This window comes from Anolis carolinensis, unplaced genomic scaffold, assembly GCF_035594765.1.
Source record: "Anolis carolinensis isolate JA03-04 unplaced genomic scaffold, rAnoCar3.1.pri scaffold_12, whole genome shotgun sequence".
NCBI lineage: Eukaryota > Metazoa > Chordata > Lepidosauria > Squamata > Dactyloidae > Anolis > Anolis carolinensis.
Genome location: NW_026943823.1, coordinates 11,142,499 through 11,161,885, shown reverse-complemented (window position 1 = coordinate 11,161,885; position 19,387 = coordinate 11,142,499). Strand labels below are relative to the sequence as shown.

Below are 19,387 nucleotides of genomic sequence, written 5' to 3'. Positions count from 1 at the left end.
GGAATTGTAGTTTTACAATTCTTTTAGCCTTCTATGCCAAAGGGTTCCGGTGCATCACCAAACTACAAATCCCAAGACTCCATTGCATTGAGCCATGACTGTTAAAGTGATGTCAAACTGCTTTAATGTGTATTTATGTTTATTATTTGTATTATTTGTAAATTGTTGTATGGTTATGTTTTTATTATGTGTATTGCATTGTATTGTTTTTATCATGTTGGGAACCGCCCTGAGTCCCCTGAGGAGATAGGGCAGTATATAAATAAAGTTTTATTATTATTCTTATTTATTAATTCTACACTGCAGACACACTTTTGGTCTCCCAGAGTCCTACTCCAATACTCAAAATTATGGAGCCCCGGTGGCACAATGGGTTAAACCCTTGTGCCAGCAGGACTGCTGACTTGAAGGTTGGGTTGCTTACCTGAAGGTTGCCAGTTCGAAATCAACTTGGGGAGAGCGTGCATGAGTTCCCTCTGTCAGCTCCAGCTTCTCATACGAGGACATGAGAGAAGCCTCCCACGGGATGGTAAAACATTTGGGCATCCCTGGGCAACGTCCTTGCAGACATCCAATCCTCTCACTCCAGAAGTGACTTGCAGTTTCTCAAGTCACTCCTGACATGGAAAAACAAACTTCAAAACTATTACTCTGTGGTGGCTCTCTGCTAGTAAACCAATAGTGAGGAACCTGTGGTTTTTCCAGAAGGTCTCGGATACATCTCCCATCATCCCAAAGCATTGTCCATGCTGGTTTAAAATTGATGGAAGCCAGAGACCAACGACCTTGGAAAGATCATCAAGTTCTCTACTCCAACATCCAAAAATGCTGGGACGATTGTCATTTTCAGATACCATCTGGACATTTTGTTGGCAGATAGTGTTTATTTTGGCTCGAGGGGAAAATACCAGCTTTAGGCTCAGGTACATGACTGATAAGCCTAAGTGGAAGAGTTGTAATGTATTGTCAAGAAGAAAACACATCCACAATCTCATTTTGAAGGCATCTGGAAAACCTTTGCTTTTTGTCCCAGAATTGGCCTTAATCTGATCAAGGAAGCAGAATATCACGTTCTACTTTGGGTTGTTTGGTCCATTAATACATTAGATTTCGCGTGGGTTCATCTGTGTGAGTGTTTTATGCCCACTGTGTCCTTTTCAAAAATAACACTGATATAAAACAGTCCTGGTAGATTGTGGCCCCATTCACAACTGCCATATAGAATCTAGAGTAACCTGGCAGAACATAAAACACCACCAGAAACACATGGACTCAGAGGCAGTCGGACCAATGGTAGGACCAGTCCTTATCATGAACTAACTTTAGCTGAAGCTTTTATAGTTTTTTACAAGAATTGTAAATGTCAGAGAATGTAAGTTGGATCTTCCAGTTTACTACCACTTCCTAAGTACTGTTGATCTACCTTGCTTATATTATATTCACTTCAGCTTGGCTGTAATGCTTATCTTTGGCCATTACTAAACACTCTGGATGGAGAGGACCTCTTAGGACACAAAAAGTTTACATTTAATTCCTATCAAGAGTGCATCTATAAGAAATAGCAAAAACATATAAGGTACTACTGGAATGGTCAACAGAAACCGAAATGGTAAAAGATTGTATGATCAAATGGGCATCAAACATAGGCCACCCGATAAAAATGGAAGACTGGGAAAGAAATTGGAATAAGAGATTGAAATATACTTATGCATATGATTTAAGAGAGAACTGGTACAAAATGATGTACCGATGGTACATCACACCACAAAAACTGGCCAGATGCTATAAAAACCTACAAGACAAATGCTGGAAATGACAAACTCAGGAGGGGACTTTCTTCCATATGTGGTGGACATGTAAAAATGCAAAAGAATTTTGGATAAAAATTCATGGAAAAATTCAAGAAATAATAGGATTGAAATTTCAAATGAAACCAGAATACTTTCTTCTAGGAATGCCTGATTTTGAAATGGACATAAGTAAAGACATATTATTCAATTACTTGGTGACAGCTGCCAGAATAATATACGCAAGAAATTGGAAATTGAAAGAAGTTCCCCGGATGGAGGATTGGAAATTAAAAATATTAGACATTAGGAATATGGACAAACTAACACAATGCCTTAAAAGAAATCAAAGCATACCAAAAAAATCAGCAGATTGGACCCTTTTAAAAGAATACTTAAAATAAGAGAAAAAAGGAAAGTCGAATCCCAAATATTATATATATATGGATATATATATATATATTGAAAGGAAAAAAAGTCAACCTTGGTAGTAGGGAGGTAATTTCATATCAAAGAAAGGAAAGACATATTCCTTTAAAAACACATGGAGCTTAACTCTAAACTTCTATGGAAGAGATCGGAAGTCGACAAAAGTGTGTGTATGTATGTATTTTTTTATTATTCATCATCTCTTTTATCTTTTATTTTTCCTACTTTTCTTTACCATTATGTTCCCCCACTTTCACTGTATTGGGAAAATTTGGGGGTACAACTATCCATTCAATTTTTGTATATGTTTCTCCTTGTTTTTAAACAAATAAAACAAATATAGTAGTAAAAGAGTGCATCTATACTGTAGAATGCATGCAGTTTGATTCCACTTTAACTGCCATAGCTCAATATTGGAAATCATGGGAGCTTTGCAAGGCTTTCCGCTGTCTCTTCCAAAGAATGTGGGTTCCTCAATTGCCAGGATTCAATAGCATTTAGGCTAGATCTATACTGCACTATATCCCAGGATCCGATTGCAGATTATCTGCTTATCCTAGAATATTTGGCAGTGTAGATTCATATAATCCAGTTCAAAGCAGATAATCTGGAATCAGATCCTCAGATATAGGGCTGTGTCGCAGCTGGTTAGTAGCCAGCTGCAATACATCACTACTGACCGAGAGATCATGAGTTTGAAGCCAGCCCAGGTCGGAGTATGCTATTGACCATTAATAGTCTAGCTCACTGTTGACCTATGCAGCCTGGAAGACAGTTGCATCTGTTGAGTAGAAAATTTAGGTACCGCTTTATGCGGGGAGGCTAATTTAACTAATTTATGGCACCATAATGTCCAGCAGCGTGCGAAAGAATGAGGAAGTACTCCATCAAGGACTCGGTGTCACAAGTGGACGATGAAGCAGCAGCTCCCCCTGTGGCCAGAATTGAGCATACCCTCATGAAGCCGGAAGCTAGAAAATGTTAAATTGCCTCTGTGTCTGTCTGTCTGTCTGTCGTATGTCTAATGGCACTGAATGTTTGCCATATATATGTGCATTGTGATCCACCCTGAGTCCCCTTCGGGGTGAGAAGGGCGGAATATAAATACTACAGTAGAGTCTCACTTATCCAACACTCGCTTATCCAACGTTCTGGATTATCTAACACATTTTTGTAGTCAATGTTTTCAATACATCGTGATATTTTGTTGCTAAATTCGTAAATACAGTAATTACTACATAGCATTACTGTGTATTGAACTACTTTTTCTGTCAAATTTGTTGTATAACATGATGTTTTGGTGCTTAAATTGTAAAATCATAACCTAATTTGATGTTTAATAGGCTTTTCCTTAATACCTCCTTATTATCCAACATATTCGCTTATCCAACATTCTGCCAGCCCGTTTATGTTGGATAAGTGAGACTCTACTGTATAAGTAAATAAATAAAATAAAATAACTATAGGGCAGTGTAGATCCAACTTGAGCTATGACAGCAAAAGAGTTGTCAAACTGCTTTAACTGTACAGTGTAGATGTAGCCAGAATAGTATTAAGGCCACTCATTTGATCTCCCTCTGTCCTTACTATGGCTGAATTGAATTCTAGGGTGTATTTAGTGGACCCCAAGACTTTGCTCTTTGTAGTACCGGCTTCACTTTGCAAGCCTTGGCCTGTTGAGCTGTGAATGTGAACAGCCTCATTTACATGAATTAACTGGCAGATCCACACTGCGGTGAGCAAATGATGCTCAGGAACGTTGTGACAGCATTTCTTTTAAGTTGGGGAAACCCCCATTTCAATGTTTATATCTCTTTTGAGAGGCTTTGCTGTGACAGGCAGACCTTGCTGCTTTGTTGGAAGACTATGTGGTTTTCCATTCACTGTCTCACAAGCAAATATCTCAGTATTTCAGGCAAGGATGCAAAGTAGCTAACCCAAGGAACTGATTTCATATTGACTTAGATCAGCATGAAACCAGCAGAGATGGAAATCATTTCAATGTGCAAATTATGACATGGGAAGCCCCCAAAACTGTTTGAGGCCTGGATAGAGCACCTCAGAGGCTGGTCTCAAGCTGGTTCCAGATTCCACAGTATCCAAGGTTTCTGCCCCCCTCTCCATACTGTAAGGCTCATGTGTAGATCAACAGAGTACTGTTCCCTTGATCGGTTTGACTGTGAGATGTGGTTTTGAAAATACAATTTGGTGAGTCTTTTTATTAGCAGAGTTGCGCAGCAGAAACATACTGGGCACATACCTGTTGAGCTTTTAATAAAATGAGATCTGGTGAGTCTTTCTGGTAGCAGAACAGCATAGCATAAGTGTTCTGGGCCCATAACCTGTTGGATTTTAATAAAATGGGATTTGGTTAGTCTTTCTGTTAGCAGAACAGCACAGCAGAAGTGTTCTGGGCCCATAACCTAAGGATTTTTAAAGAATAAGATTTGGTGAGACCTTTTGTTAGCAGACTGGTGCAGCGGAAACACAGAAAGAAAGAAAAAACATGGCATCTCTGATAGCAGAAGTGTTCTGGGCCCATAACCTGTTGGATTTTTAAAGAATGAGGTTTGGTGAGTCTTTTTGGTAGCAGAGTGGCGCAGCGAAAGCATTCTGGGCCCATAACCTTTTAAGTTAAAAGATATCAGATTTGATGAAGCTCTTTGGTAGCAGAGCTTATGGCGCACTAAAGCAGAGAACATTAAGACGATCCACCTCCTCACAAGACACAGTCAAGTAGAACCAAACTTAGTTAAAAGATACAAACTCACAGGTTAATCGCACACAGGTTCAGCTTTTTAGGCTAAAGTGAAATAAAAAGGGAGTTTTATATAGTATCTGGTAAGCAGAAACGTCTGATCCCAAGGGTGCTAGCTCACCAAGTGCAGAATGGAGAAAAGTTATAGAAGAAAGGAATGAAGCAGTGTACACATCATTCATGAAGAGAGAAGTTGTGAACAAACATGCAAAAAGGGAGAACAAACATGTACACCATGCAGAATATGATAATGAGCATGTTATTAATTTGCATTCTCACTGATATTCTATTGGATATATTTAGTTTGTAAGCAACAACTTCCAATCTGGGACCAAGGGAGCAATGTAGAATTAATGCACTTTTAGACCACTTTAACTTCCAAACCTCAATGCTATAGAATCCTGAGATTTGTAGTTTGATGTGTCCCCAGCACTGCTAAATACCTTGTAAAGCTACAATTCTCATGATTCCAAAGCGTTGAGCCATGGCAATTAAAGCAGTGTCAAACTGCATTAATTCAACAGTATAGATGTACCCATAGATTCTCTCAATAAATTCCCTGCAAATGACGCAGCCTTAGACCTGTCAATGTTTGAAGGGCCGCACGTGAGGAAACCCTATGAATACAATCTCAGGCTACGTGTTAATAGAAGCAAAGCCTGGTATTTATTAAAAGGAGGATGCTCTAAGGTCATGGGAATCAAGGGTGGTTGTTTACATTTTGAATGCAATGAGGCCGAGGAACGCCTCACATGGAACATCATGTGGTTCCCAGTCCAATGTCTGGAAACCTCTGTGGAATACAATGATATTCGTAATGAGGAAATACGAAGCAGAGAACTCATAAGAGAATTCTACTCCCAAAGGCAAATCATGCTCTTTCAGATCAATCTCTGCCATTTTGAGTTGTAAAGACTTTTGGTAGGAAGTGATGGAGAGCTGTTGCAAATTAGAGAAGCCCATATAAGACAGAGCAGTAAATAGTCCGACCCAGTGGCAGGTAAATTCCTATGGACACCAATCTTTGATTTCCCCTTATATAGTTGGACTACAGTCCATTCTACACTTCAACCAGTGAGTTAAACTGCTCAGCTGCTGAACTTGCTGACTGAAAGGTCAGCTGTTCAAATCCGGGGAACGGGGTGAGCTCTCACTGTTAGCCCCAGCTTCTGCCAACCTAGCAGTTCAAAAACATACAAATGTGAGTAGATGAATAGGTACCACTCAGGTGTAAGTGGCGCTCCATGCAGTCATGCCAGCCACATGACTTTGGAGGTGTCTATGGACAATACCAGCTCTTTGGCTTAGAAATGGAGATGAGCACCAACTCCCAGAGTTGGACACAACTAGACTTAATGTCAAGGGAAACCTTTACCTTTAACTTTAGCTCCAGCCGTAAGCACCCTAAAGGCACCAGATCCTGTCTAAGGCTAAGCAGGGTTAGTCCTGGGCTGAGTCTACACTGCCATATAATCCAGTTCAAAGTAAACAATCTGGATTCAGAAACTGGATTATATGAAGTGTAGATGGGGATTCAGATGAAGGAAATGGTGAGTCTTCCTTGCCCAAGAAAACCATCAGAGGCCTCATCTACACTGCCATGGAATCCTGTATAAATGCATATAATCCAGTACAAAACAAATAATCTGGATTCAGAAACTGAATTATACGGGAGTGTAGATCCATCCTGATATTCATGTGGTTGTCATAAATCAACAGGCAACTTAAAAGCATAGACACACACACAATGCCATCAGTATGTGAGGTACAAACTATACTCAGTGACATTATAAAAAAATGAAAGGGTTATAGGAGAGGCAGTGGGCGGGGTTATGCTGATTCCATACCAATTGAGAGAGTAAGAAACACTGGGATGTCTGTGGTGGAGGAAACACATAAAATCTAGGATGAAATAGTTCCCATATTAATGCTTTCACTTGGGTGGTGGGCAGTATGGTGTTTGTGGAGGACATTGGCAGGGCTCTTGGACATGTTCATGGTGCTCACCATAACCTACAATGTCATTGGAGGGAGGGCCATTGGTGTCCCCTGAGTAGTGGGAGCTATAGCTATTCGTGGAAGTGGGAGCCTGTCTGTGTAAGTGGGCACCCCAGCCACACACACATACATATTTTCACTTTTATTATGTGTATAGAAGATAATCATTGACTTTGTCAAAGTTTCTGGTATTTTAGTTACAATAGTGAAGTCTGGTATTGTATGGAAAGGAGGTTCATGGAGGTGAAAACATGCCTTAAAAGTCTAAACAACATGCTATATTCCTGTAGATAGGTTCAAAACGTCTTACCTTATGATATTGACACAAAGTTTTATTCTCTTACCTACTTCTTCTTTACCTGTAAACTTCTCTGATTCTTGACTATTTCATAAATGCATATGCTAATAGCTTCTGCCTCTTTTCTTCATGATTCATTCATTATAGGAAATGTTTTCCCTTCTGTTTCCATGACTTGCATCCATTACCTTTGGTGCAAGGAAATTGTTTCTAATAAACATATCAGATTTCCCTTCCCCTTCATTAACTACATTTTAGTCTTTTCCAAAGAACCAAAACTAATGACATTTTGCTTCCTGGAGTATACAGTAACTGAAATCTTTCTTGAATAGATTTTAATTTTCCCTAACAAAAGATGTTTACCCCCACCAGTATATTCATTTTGCTTGATTTGTTTTACAGCAGATAGTGCCGTTCCATATATTTATTTCTCAAAAAAATCTATCAAGAGTGCATTTTTGTAATTTATCTTATTATGAAAAGGAGTAATCTGGTTATAATAGAGCATAAGATATTATAAAAGGGGATGACGCTACAATTTATCAATCTGGTAAAAGTTTCTTGCTGAAGCTACATGGAAAGTAGGGTTGTGCTTTCGGGGTAAACCTTGACCCGTTTCATGTCCCGGTTTTCGGTGGGGATTTTTGTACCAGGAGGGAGCTTCCCATTATGTGCTCCCAAAGGTAATGAAAGTAATGAAAGAACAGATGTAACTAAGGAAACCGGGATCCATGCACAACTCTAATGGAAAGGATCTTGATTGGTTTCTCTACACGTTAGAGTCAAATGTTGATAATTTATTTAAACTAGAAGTGACAACACTGCCCCTATATCCCAGGATCTGATCCCAGATTATCTGTTTTAACCTGAGTATATGAGTCTCCACTGCCAGATAATCTGGAATAAGAAGATAATCTGGGATCAGATCCCGGGATATAGGGGCAGTGTGGAAGGGGCCTGAGACCCCATCTACACTGCCATATAAAATCTAGATTGTCTGCTTTGAACTGGATCATATGGTACTGTAGACTAATATAATCCAGTTCAACGCAGATAATCTGGTTTTGGTATCATTGTGTCGATAGGGCCTGATATTAACCACAAATGCATCTTCCCATCTGTCTTGAATGTTCATATTGGTTTATTGAGGGCCCTTCTACACAGCCCTATATCTCAGAATATCAAGGTAGAAATCCCACAGTATCTGCTCTGAACTGGGTTAGCTGAGTTCACAATGCCATATAACCCAGTTCAAAGTAGAAAATGTGAGATTCTGCCTAGATATTCTGGGATATAGGGCTGTGTGAAAGGATCCTAAGTCTCCAATGGATGTAAAGTGGGTCCAGACTACATTAATTGTACTATGTAGATGCATCCTTGGATCTTTGAACCGGTTTGAGGACCTCAAAACATAATAATACTAACAACAACAACAACAACAACAACAACAATAATAACATTTTCCTGGACTCAAACCTCAAACTTCCAGAAATAGCCATCTAGGGCCCTTCCACATAGCCATATAATCCAGAATATCAAGGCAGATAATCCACATTATCTGCTTTGAACTGGATTATCTGTGTCCACACTGCCCTATAGTTAAGGTGGTGTCAAACTGCATCAATTGTACAGTGTAGAATGCATCTTTGGGGTACTGGATACTCCAGGCCTCCAGTAATAATCTTAAAGCACATAAAGAAAACTGGCTACATTTCAAGCGTGGATATTTACAACGCAAACCGTACCTTTATGTATAGCGTTATTTAATTTATATATTCAGTTTTGTTTGCCTTGTGGATACTGATTCTGATAAGGAGCAATGTATTCTGCAGCTGTTGTTTACGTATTATGCAGATATATATACACAATATTGCGCTTCCAGTCTTTGCCACAAGGTAGAGCCAGTTCCCCATTTCATGGTGGAAAACTATGACACTTGATAGATGAGCATTCCAGTGACAAAGGGTGCATCTACACTGTAGAATTAATGCAGTTTGACATCACTTGAACTGATGGCTCGATTGCTTTGGAATCCGGGAGATGTCATTTGATGAAGCACCAAAACTCTTCGGCAGAGTAGGCTCAAGACTATGGCTGTTTGAACTGGATTATAATGGTCAGTGTAGATTCATATAATGCAGATTGAACTGGATTATATATAATACAGATCAATATAGTTTGCATTATGACACAGGATAATATAGCAGTATAGATGTGGCCTTTGTCAAACTATGTCGTCCAGAACCCCATAGCATTGAGCCATGGCAGTTGAAGTGGTGTCAAACTGCGTTCATTCTGCAGTATAGATGCCCTAAAAGCTTAATAGCATTTTAAAACCACATCCTTAGCTATTTGCAGATGTAAACTGTTAGAGAACATAATGTAATTAAAGAGTATTTGTCTCATTACGATCTGTACTTTTTTTTCTTCTTCCTGTGGTTGATTCTTGGACTTTCTCAGCTTTAATGAACGCTGACTCTGCAGTGAACAAAGTCAGGGTTATTAGCAGATAATAATTAATTAGTGTATGAGACCTACCTTTGGCTTGTAGTACTTTTCCATCAATTCCTGAGATCCCAGAGGAAGAAAAGCCCCAGGAGAAGCAGAACAGAGCACCCTTTTATCAAGTCTATCTTTCTTCCAAAGGGTTATTGATAAATCACAGGACTAGCAAGAAAAACCATTGAAAATGACATGATAAAAGTAAAGGAGCAGAACAGACTTTCATTTAAATTAAAATGGTCCATCAGGGCCCTACCGCACAGCCATATACCCCAGAATATCAAGTCAGAAAATCCCACAAGATTTGCTTTGAACTGGGTTATCTGAGTCCACACTGCTATAGATTCCAGTTCAAAGCAGATAATGTGGGATTTTATTCAGCTGTGTGGAATGAGCTGGAAGAAAAACATTTATTTTAAAAGTTTTCCTTGTTTGCCACACAATTTTAACCTTTTAGTCTAAACCGAAAGTGCTAACTTTTCAGTTTAGAGATTTTCCACCATATTTTTGAAATTTACCAGTAGCTGCTGCACTTCTCATCCTCATCTTATACTTGAGTCAATAAGCTTTCCCAGTTTTTTGTTGTAAAATTAGGTTCCTCTCCTTATATCAGGTCGGCTTATACTCGAGTATATACAGTAAGTACTCCTCCTAATTGTTTTATCATTTTACTTTTACATACTCTATTTTCCCCCTAGTTTTAATAATATCCATCAATTTACATATCTCAGTTTCTTTTGTTAATACATTAGTAATACATATGTATAAATACTTACTATATTAGTCTATCGTCTATGCAGATTTTGTGTGTGTGTGTGTGTATAAGTGTGTGTGTGTGTGTGTGTGTGTGTGTGTGTGTGTATATATATATATATATATATATATAAATTTTATTTATACCCCGCCACCATCTCCCCGTGGGGACTCAGTGCAGCTTACATGCGGCAGAGGCCCAAACAGCATAAGGACAAAATAAACATCAACATAATACAAATCACAATATAAAAAGATAAAAACAGTGATACAATATGAAACCAGAATATTATAACAGTTAAAACAATTAAAAACAACGATACAAGGATAAAAATTGCATTTAAAACACGTAAATGGTAAGGACATAATAAATACAGGAGAAATTATTAAAACCATCTGGGGCTGATTAGTTAATGACTGCCTCACCGAACGCCAGCCGAAACATCCAAGTCTTCAGTTGTTTCCTGATATATATATATATATATAAACACTTCACTTACATACCACTTTTCTCACCCCGGGTGGGGGACTCCAAGTGGTTTCCAAACATATTATGGCAAAATATATATAAAATAATATCTGTTTCTATTTCTTCCTAGTGTTAAGTTGGAATCTCTTTTCCCAGACAAGAGCAATGGATTCAAACTCCAGGAAAAGAGATTATTACCTAGACACTAGAACCTAATCCCTGAAGCAGCAGAAAACAAGCTTTCACCGCCTTCAATATGATGCCCTTTGAAGTATTTGAACATGGCTATTGCATCCCCACTTAACTTTCTTTCCTTCGAGATCAACATACTATTTCCCAAAGCTTCCAGATGTTTAATACCCCGCCTCTTGGACCATAGGGCCTGGTTTCCAGATGTTTGACCATCTTGGTCTTCTTCTCTGGACACATGATGGCTTTGAGGTCCAGCATCAGTAGGGAGCAGTGAGGTCACAGAGTGTTGCCAGGCTCTTGGTAGCAAACATGGAACCTTGTGGGCATTTCCTAGAGCATATGGACTCAGTGGAGTTCTGTCTCTCCTTGGACATCTACAAAGCAGCCCATTCGGTACAGTTTGGCTTAAAGAATAAGCAGCTACTTCTTAAGAGTTATAACCAGGCTTTCAATCTTCAACAACATTGGGATTTGTTAGAAGTTTAGCTTTTTTCACAGAACAAACAGAATCAACAGAAAAGTAGTGCAAGGACTGTGGATTTGGTGACCCAGGAAATCTATTACACTGCCATGGAATTCAGTTTCTGAATCCAGATTGTCCACTTTGAACTGGGTTGTTTTTTCGCATCAGGAGCGACTTGTGAAACTGCAAGTCGCTTCTGGTGTGAGATAATTGGCCATCTGCAAGGACGTTGTCCAGGGGACACCCGGATGTTTGATGTTTTTATCATCCTTGTGGGAAGCTTCTCTCATGTCCCCGCATGGGGAGCTGGAGCTGACAAAGGGAGCTCATCCATGCTCTCCCCAGATTTGAACTGGAAGACAATTACCTTAAAAGAGTCCTGGCACAGGAGGGAAATCAGGCAGAAACTCAGTCTCATGAGAGGTGCAAAAAGCAAAGTTTATTTTCACCACAGCTGTGAGAAGGCGACAGCTGTACATATCCCAGAGGGCTGTACTATGCAAATGACCATCGCAAAAGCATGTCACAGCAAACAAAGAATTTATACCTTTTGCTTATCTAAAATTGACCAATGGCTGAGGGTCTTCCTCACCTTCCACACCCACTTGGCATAAGTGATACCTATAACCTCACTTGTTGATTTCAAGCTAACTTTTGGTCTTGGAACTTTCTGGAGAAAGGCACCAGCTCACAGGAAGGGAGGGGCATATGCAGAGGCAAAGCTACATAGGCAAAAGTTTACTATTTTCTGGCTTATGGTCCCTTCAGAACTGGTAACCTTCAGGTCAGCAACCCAACCTTTAAGTCAGCAGTCCTGCCGGCAGAAGGGTTTAACCCATTGCATCACTGGATTATATGGCAGTGTGGACCCAACCTCGGGCACCTGGAGGTGAAGAATGAAGGTGAAGAGGTGATAAATAGTGCAGTGATTTTACATTTAGGTTTGATGAAAAGGTGTAGAAGACCCATAGTGCTCTACCTCACAATGTCTGAGGATGACTGACATAGATGTGGGCGAAACGTCAGGAGAGATAGCATCTGGAACATGGCCATACAGCCCGAAAGACTCACTGCAACCCAGCTATTAAAATGCTACAATAAGAAGATGATGTCCTCTGATTTCTGTCCCAAATGGGAATGAGGTCCTAGGTCTTCCAACATGACTCCACAACCTCTGCGGGATGCTGACCATATTTGTAGAGAGGGGTTCACTCTAGAAATCTCTAGGTTCTCCAACAGAGACTCTATGGACAACTTCCATAAAGGCACACTGGGGACTTAAAAGATTCCTGGAGAGAACATTTCAATCCAATCTGCAAAAGTCAAACATAGAAATGTGGGTTACATAACTCAGTTGTACTTCTGCACCCCATGTGCTTCTCTTTTGCAGATTCTTCCAGGCCCAAAGAGAGGAATTTGCCCATCACAAAGCAGCCTTGGTGTGTTCAGGCCAGAGAAGGCAAGTTGGTGGCATCACCTTTGAGTGCTCCAGGAAAGCCATGGGTCTGATTTGCCTCCACATGCTGTGCCACGTAGTGCTTGCATCCTGCATCCAAAGCAATGACACACCCGAGCCAGGATCCACTGCACTTGATGCTCGTCCCAGGTTTAGAAGAAACACAACACAGAAGATACTCGGGGGACATTTTCAGCCATTGCAGGAGAACGAGGAGCAAAGGGATCAAGACACAGGCCACCAAAACCACCGTGAGGTTTTCTTCCCCTTTTCCTGAAAGTGGTCCAACTGTTAGGAGTATCTACAAATATGAAGAGCTTGTGCTCATTTATTTATTTGTTTAGTTACAGTATTTATATTCTGCCCTTCTCACCCCGAAGGGGACTCAGGGCAGATCACAATGCACAGATACATGACAAACATTCAATGTCATTAGATATACAACATATATAGATAGACACAGAGTCAATTTAACATTCCAGCTTCTGGCTTCATGAGGGTATGCTTGATTCTGACCACAGGGAGAGCTGCCGCTTCATCGTCCACTTGTGACACCGTGTCCTTGATGGAGTACTTCCTCATTCTTCCACATGCTGCGGGAGGTTTTTATGGTGTCATAAATTAGTTAAATTAGCCTCCCTGCATAAAACGGTACCTAAATTTCCTACTCGACAGAGGCAACTGTCTTTCGGGCTGCATAGGTCATCTGCAAGCTAGACTATTAATGGTCGGGAGCTTACTCCGACCCGGGCTGGCTTCGAACTCATGACTTCTCAGTCAGTAGTGATTTATTGCAGCTGGCTACTAACCAGCTGCGCCACAGCCTGGTGTTGTAAGGAAATCAGCTGGTCTTCCAATTATTTTAAAAGTTTGGGATCCCATTCTGGCCATTTTGTCTATTGAAAGATCCATGCTTCATATTAACACTTTTCATGATATGAATTGGGCTTTTGAGTTCATCTACACTACAGAATTAATGCAGCTTGAGACCACTTTAACTACTATGGGCTCAATGCTATGGAATCCTGGGGGTTGTAGCTTTGCAAGGTCTTTAGCCTTTTCTACCAAAGAGCTTTAATTCCAGGATTCCATAGCACTGAGTCATGGCACTGAATGTGGTTTCAAACTGAATTAATTCTATAGTGTAAATGCACTGTATGATATCAGGATTATGGGGGCATCGGAGGGAGGTTTGTGCGGCAGATTCTGAATGAGCTCCTACCCATAAAGGATTGTTGTTAGTACATCCATCAAGTGCCTCGATTCCAGCTACTATTTGGTTTCAAATGGTTCATTAAGAGTATGCATCAGTCCCAGGGATATGTTGTACTTGCTGAGTCAGTAGCTAGCTCCCCACAGTGATGAATACATTTCATTGGGAAATTAGCTTCCATTTGCAGGAACACACGCACTGAGACCCCGCAGTGGTTTTCCATGTTGCCTTTTGCCCCTGGTGACGCCCTGCCTTTGGCACTGAAAAGCCTCCTGTCTCCGCAGGTGTGCGCCGGTCCTGGATATCCGACTACATGGATGATCTTTGGTCCCACGTCCGCATTTCCTTCCCCAGGGCTGTTTTGTATGCCTTCCCATTTGCCGTGCTGATCATGTCCCTCCTTTGCTGCATCACGTAAGTGGGCAACCAAGCGGGAAATGCCAGGAGCCTCTCTCGGCAGCATGGCAAGCGGTTTGCAACAGCTCCATGAGTGCAACCTGGGAGTGTTTCAGAGGAATCGGTGGCAGCATGGCCTTTTCCCTTGTTAGGTTTCCTAGGTCGAAGGAGAACCTAGAATGCATCTACACTGTTGAATTAATGCGGCTTAAGTCTACTTTAACTACCATGGCTCAATTATATAGTTGAGGTTATAAGACCTTGAGCCTTCTCTGCCAAAGAGTACCAAACTGCAAATCCCAGGATTCCATAGCAGTGAGCCATGGCACTTAAAGTGATGTCCAATTATATATATGTGTGTGTGTTTTTGTTTTTGTTTTAAATTCGGGCTTGGCCCCATGTAAGCCGCCCTGAGTCCCCTTTGGGGAGATAGAGGCAGGGTATAAAAATAAAATTATTATTATTATTATTATTATTATTATTATTATTATTATTATTATTATTATTATTATTATATACACATACAAGCATAATGAAATTCATTACAGAAATTATACACCTTTATTTCCTAGTGACATCACAGAGGGCCACTTCACCTAGCAATGACCAACCCAGTGATATCGCAGTGGGCCTCTTCACCTAACAACAGCCAACCCAGTGACATCATGGGAGAGGGCCGCCTCACCTATCAAAAGCCAATCCTCACTTAGCAACAGCAAACCCAGAGACATCACAGAGGGCCACCTCACCCTCTGTGATGTTGCTAGGTGTAGCAACAGCCAATCCTCATCTAGCAACAGCCAATCCAGTGCCATCACAGAGGACCACCTCGCCTAGCAATATCCAACCCAGTGACATCACAGAGGGTCACCTCACCTGGCAATAGCAAACCCAGAGACATCACAGAGGGCCACCTCACCTAGCAACAGCCAATCCTCATCTAGCAACAGCCAAGCCAGTGCCATCCCAGAGGGCCACCTCACCTAGCAATATCCAACCCAGTGACATCACAGAGGACCACTTCACCTAGCAAAAGCCAATCCTCACTTAGCAACAGCAAACCCAGTGACATCACAGAGGACCACTTCACCTAGCAAAAGCCAACCCTCACTTAGCAACAGCCAACCCAGAGACATCACAGAAGGCCACTTCACCTAGCAACAGCAATCCTTCACCTAGTGACAGCCAACCCAGTGACATCACAGAGGGTCACTTCACCTAGCATCAGCCTTTGCGGAAAAAACAGACAAACATACATACTTTGACTTTTATAGAGAGAGAAGATATATATAAACACACATGCATACTTATACACACATAGACACACATCACATATACACATATAAACATAATGAAGTTTATTACAAAAATTATAGATGATATACATAATAACACACACACATATATATACACACACATACATGGGCAGAGAAAGTGGGACAGGCAGTCTCCCTAGTCCTTCAATATGGACCTGTTTTTCATGGCACCCCATATTTCCCACTCATCTCTGCCTAATTCTAGAACCGGTTTCTTTCCGGTTTGTGCTGCTGAGCCGAACCCTGGACTTCTGCCCCAAGTCCTTCCCTGATTTCAGGACAGAACAGCCTCCTATTCTTCTGAGAAACAGACTTTGTTTTCCGTGACTTTGCCATGTAGGAACTTGCACATCCTAAGCTGCTCCGGCCCAAGCTAGACCGAGCACCAGCCCATCTGATGGAGAGTTCAGCCAGCCTGCTATTTTGGCGTCAGGCTTCATATAACGTCCTTTGAGAAAGGGGGAAGCCGGTCTTGTTTTGAAACGCAGCGCCCAGGGCCCTCCAGGGAGGCGGCTCAGCAAAACACATCTCCAGTGTCAAAGAGAGCTCCAGACCACCGGAGCAACTTGAGGTCATCAGGAACACTGTAATAATAGCTTTCGGTGTTATTTTTGGAAATGTCAGTGGCAGGTTTGAAATAAATAGGGATCACCAGAGCAGCCTGCTTTCCCTCAAATGTGCCCAGACTGCATGGAGGTGGGTTAAATTTCACTCTCTGTTGAAGTGGCACCATTTGATTTTAATTCGAAATTCGATTTTCAGTACTGTGTGGTTTGGAGCTAAATGAATAAAAAAGTGTATAAATAGTGGAGTGTAAGAACCAGGAGATGTTCAAATATCTTAAAGGTACCAGATCTCTTCTGATCAGGGAAGCTGAGCATGGGAAAAGATACACAGACAAGCCGGCAACTTTAACAGGATTTTGTTGATTTCGGGGTCTGCTTCTCCTTTCTCTTTTGACTTTCTAGAATTCTCATAGATTGAAGAGGACCTTCCAGAAGTGATCAGCGTCTTTCTATTACCAGACCCAGGAATCTCTCAGCGGAGAGGCCCCTCTTTGTGGAGAAAGTCTTGGGGACCTTGGAAAAGTTACTTCTTGGGACTATAATTCTTGATGCCTTTAGCCAGCAAGGACACTGCCAGGGCCCAGCTGACTAGGGTTGTTTTGCATCTCTTAAGTGCAACTTTTCAGAAGGTGATATATTGCCTTTTCTGATCGCTTAGAGATCAAAACCAAAAAAAAAACCAGTTACATTGACAGAAGTTGTGTCACCATCAGCCTCTTTGCAAAAACAATGCTGTTTTATATGTTGTATTGCTGGTGCGGTCAAGGGGGAGTATATTTGTTTTGAAGAATGAGATATTTGAACAGGCCAATAAAATAAACATGTTTAAATTTACAGTTACATTACTCGGTGTAATCCATAAAACCTCTGGTGTTTCAGATCTGTCATTTAGAGCAACTCCAAATGGATTGAAACGTTCCAGATTTTGGGTTGCTGTGAATTTTCCAGGCTGTATGGCCATGATCCAGAAGCATTCTCTCCTGACGTTTCGCTCACATCTATGGCAGGCATCATCAGAGGTTGTGAGGTCTGTTGGAAACTAGGCAAATGGGGTTTACACATCTGTGGAATATCCAGTATAGGAGAAAGAACTCTTGGCTCTTGGAGGCAAGTGTGAATGTTGCAATTGTCCAGCTTGATTAGCACTGAATAGCCTTGCAGCTTTAAAGCCTGGCTGCTTCCTGCCTGGGGGAAATCCTTTGTTGGGAGGTGTTAACTGGCCCTGGTTATTTCCTGTCTGGATGTGGGCAATTTCAACAGAAAGGAGGAAACCATCAAAATGAACAAAATCTGGCTACCAGTATTTAAAAATTTAAAAATACAGGACAGTAAATAAAGAACAACACTCAGAAAACAGGGAAATTCCAGGCATGAAATTCAGGGCCAGCTAACACCTCCCAACAAAAGATTCCCCCAGGCAGGAAGCAGCCAGGCTTTGAAGCTTTAAGGCTATTCAATGCTAATCAAGATGACCAATTGTAACATTTGCAACACTTGCCTCAAACAGTCAAGAGTTCTTTCACCCACCCTGGACATTATTCCACAGATATATAAACCCCACTTGCCTAGTTTCCAACAGAACTCACAACCTCTGAGGATACCTGCCATAGATGTGGGCGAAACGTCAGGAGAAAATGCCTCTGGAACATGGCCATACAGCTTGGAAAACTTAATCAACCCAGTGATTCTGGCCATGAAAGCCTCCGACAACACATTGTTCCAGATTTTGTTCCTGTTCTTTCCAATTTTCTTTTGGGATCCATTCACATTGAATAATTTCTATGAGCTGCTGGCACACTAGTAATTATCAATGCTATTTAAAGATGTAACAAAGCATTTTCACAGTCAAGGCCATTTAAAAACCATTAAAAGACAGAATAGAAAAGATCTGCATTTCAAAGCCCATCACAGGGTGCATCTACACTGTAGAATTAATACAGTTTGACACTTTTTGAACTGCCTCCTCTCAGGTGCTGTTTATACTGCCATACAATGCAGTTGAGCTACATTATATAGCAGTGTAGATTCATATAATCCAACTCTGCATTCTGAAACTGCATTATATGGCAGTGTAGATAGGAGCCTCAATGTAATGGAATTCTGGAAGCTGAAGTTGTACAATAGGAGTAATGAAAACAGATCTAATATCCCTACAGAAGCGACAATATATTATGTAACAACATTTGAACAGCTCGTAAGGTCAGGAAGTCCTTCCTAATATTCAGGTGGAATCTCCTTTCCTGTAATTCGAACCCATTGCTCCGAGTCCTAGTTTCCAGGGCAGCAGAAAACAAGCCTGCTCCCTTATGACACCCTTTCACATATTCATACATGGCTCTCACGTCTCCTCTCAACCTTCTCTTCTGCAGGCTAAACAGACCCAGCTCTTTAAAACGCTCAGCATATAGCATGGCAGATTGCTCACCGGAGTGGGGTACAGGGAGCACACAACCCCCCTGTGGCTCTACCTGTCCAAATGTATCTTCCCCTATGAACCAGCTCAGACATTAAGATCCTCTGGGGAGGCCCTGCTCTCAGTCCCACTTCCTTGACAACACTCAGAAGACAGGGGTGATTGTCCTTTGGCTCTGGGAGTTGTAGTTCACCCTTAAACAGATAGCACTGAACCCAGCCGACTTCGGATCTGGACCAAACTTGGCACACAGGTTTCTCAAAAGACCCGGGCACCGCCGGGTCCCCAAGCTAGTCAATAAATAAATGCCAGAGCCTGGAGTTCAGGTGGGGTCAACCTGCGTTCATCTGCAGAGGGTGTAGAGGCAGCCGTGGGCGG

The 19,387-nt window shown here is 41.3% G+C and overlaps 1 protein-coding gene across 1 annotated transcript; it reads left to right on the top strand.

The window, feature by feature from the left end:
• The first annotated feature begins 9,310 nt into the window (after positions 1–9,310).
• smim9 (small integral membrane protein 9) lies at positions 9,311–17,430 on the top strand. The gene is made up of 5 exons (XM_062964013.1): positions 9,311–9,386; positions 11,442–11,579; positions 13,040–13,108; positions 14,603–14,732; positions 16,999–17,430. The coding sequence occupies exons 1-5, from the start codon at positions 9,311–9,313 to the stop codon at positions 17,012–17,014; spliced, it is 429 nt and encodes a 142-aa protein (XP_062820083.1). The 3' UTR covers positions 17,015–17,430.
• The last annotated feature ends 1,957 nt before the right edge of the window (positions 17,431–19,387 follow it).

What these genes read in the sequence shown, in the direction of transcription:
- smim9 (XM_062964013.1), top strand. Translation starts at nt 9,311, where the DNA reads ATGTCATTTGATGAAGCACCAAAACTCTTCGGCAGAGTAGGCTCAAGA. An exon ending in GTTTGAACTGGATTATAATG is followed by an intron (nt 9,387 to 11,441) that starts GTCAGTGTAGAT and finishes TTTGAGGTCCAG; the next exon opens with CATCAGTAGGGAGCAGTGAG. An exon ending in GTGTGTTCAGGCCAGAGAAG is followed by an intron (nt 13,109 to 14,602) that starts GCAAGTTGGTGG and finishes CTGTCTCCGCAG; the next exon opens with GTGTGCGCCGGTCCTGGATA.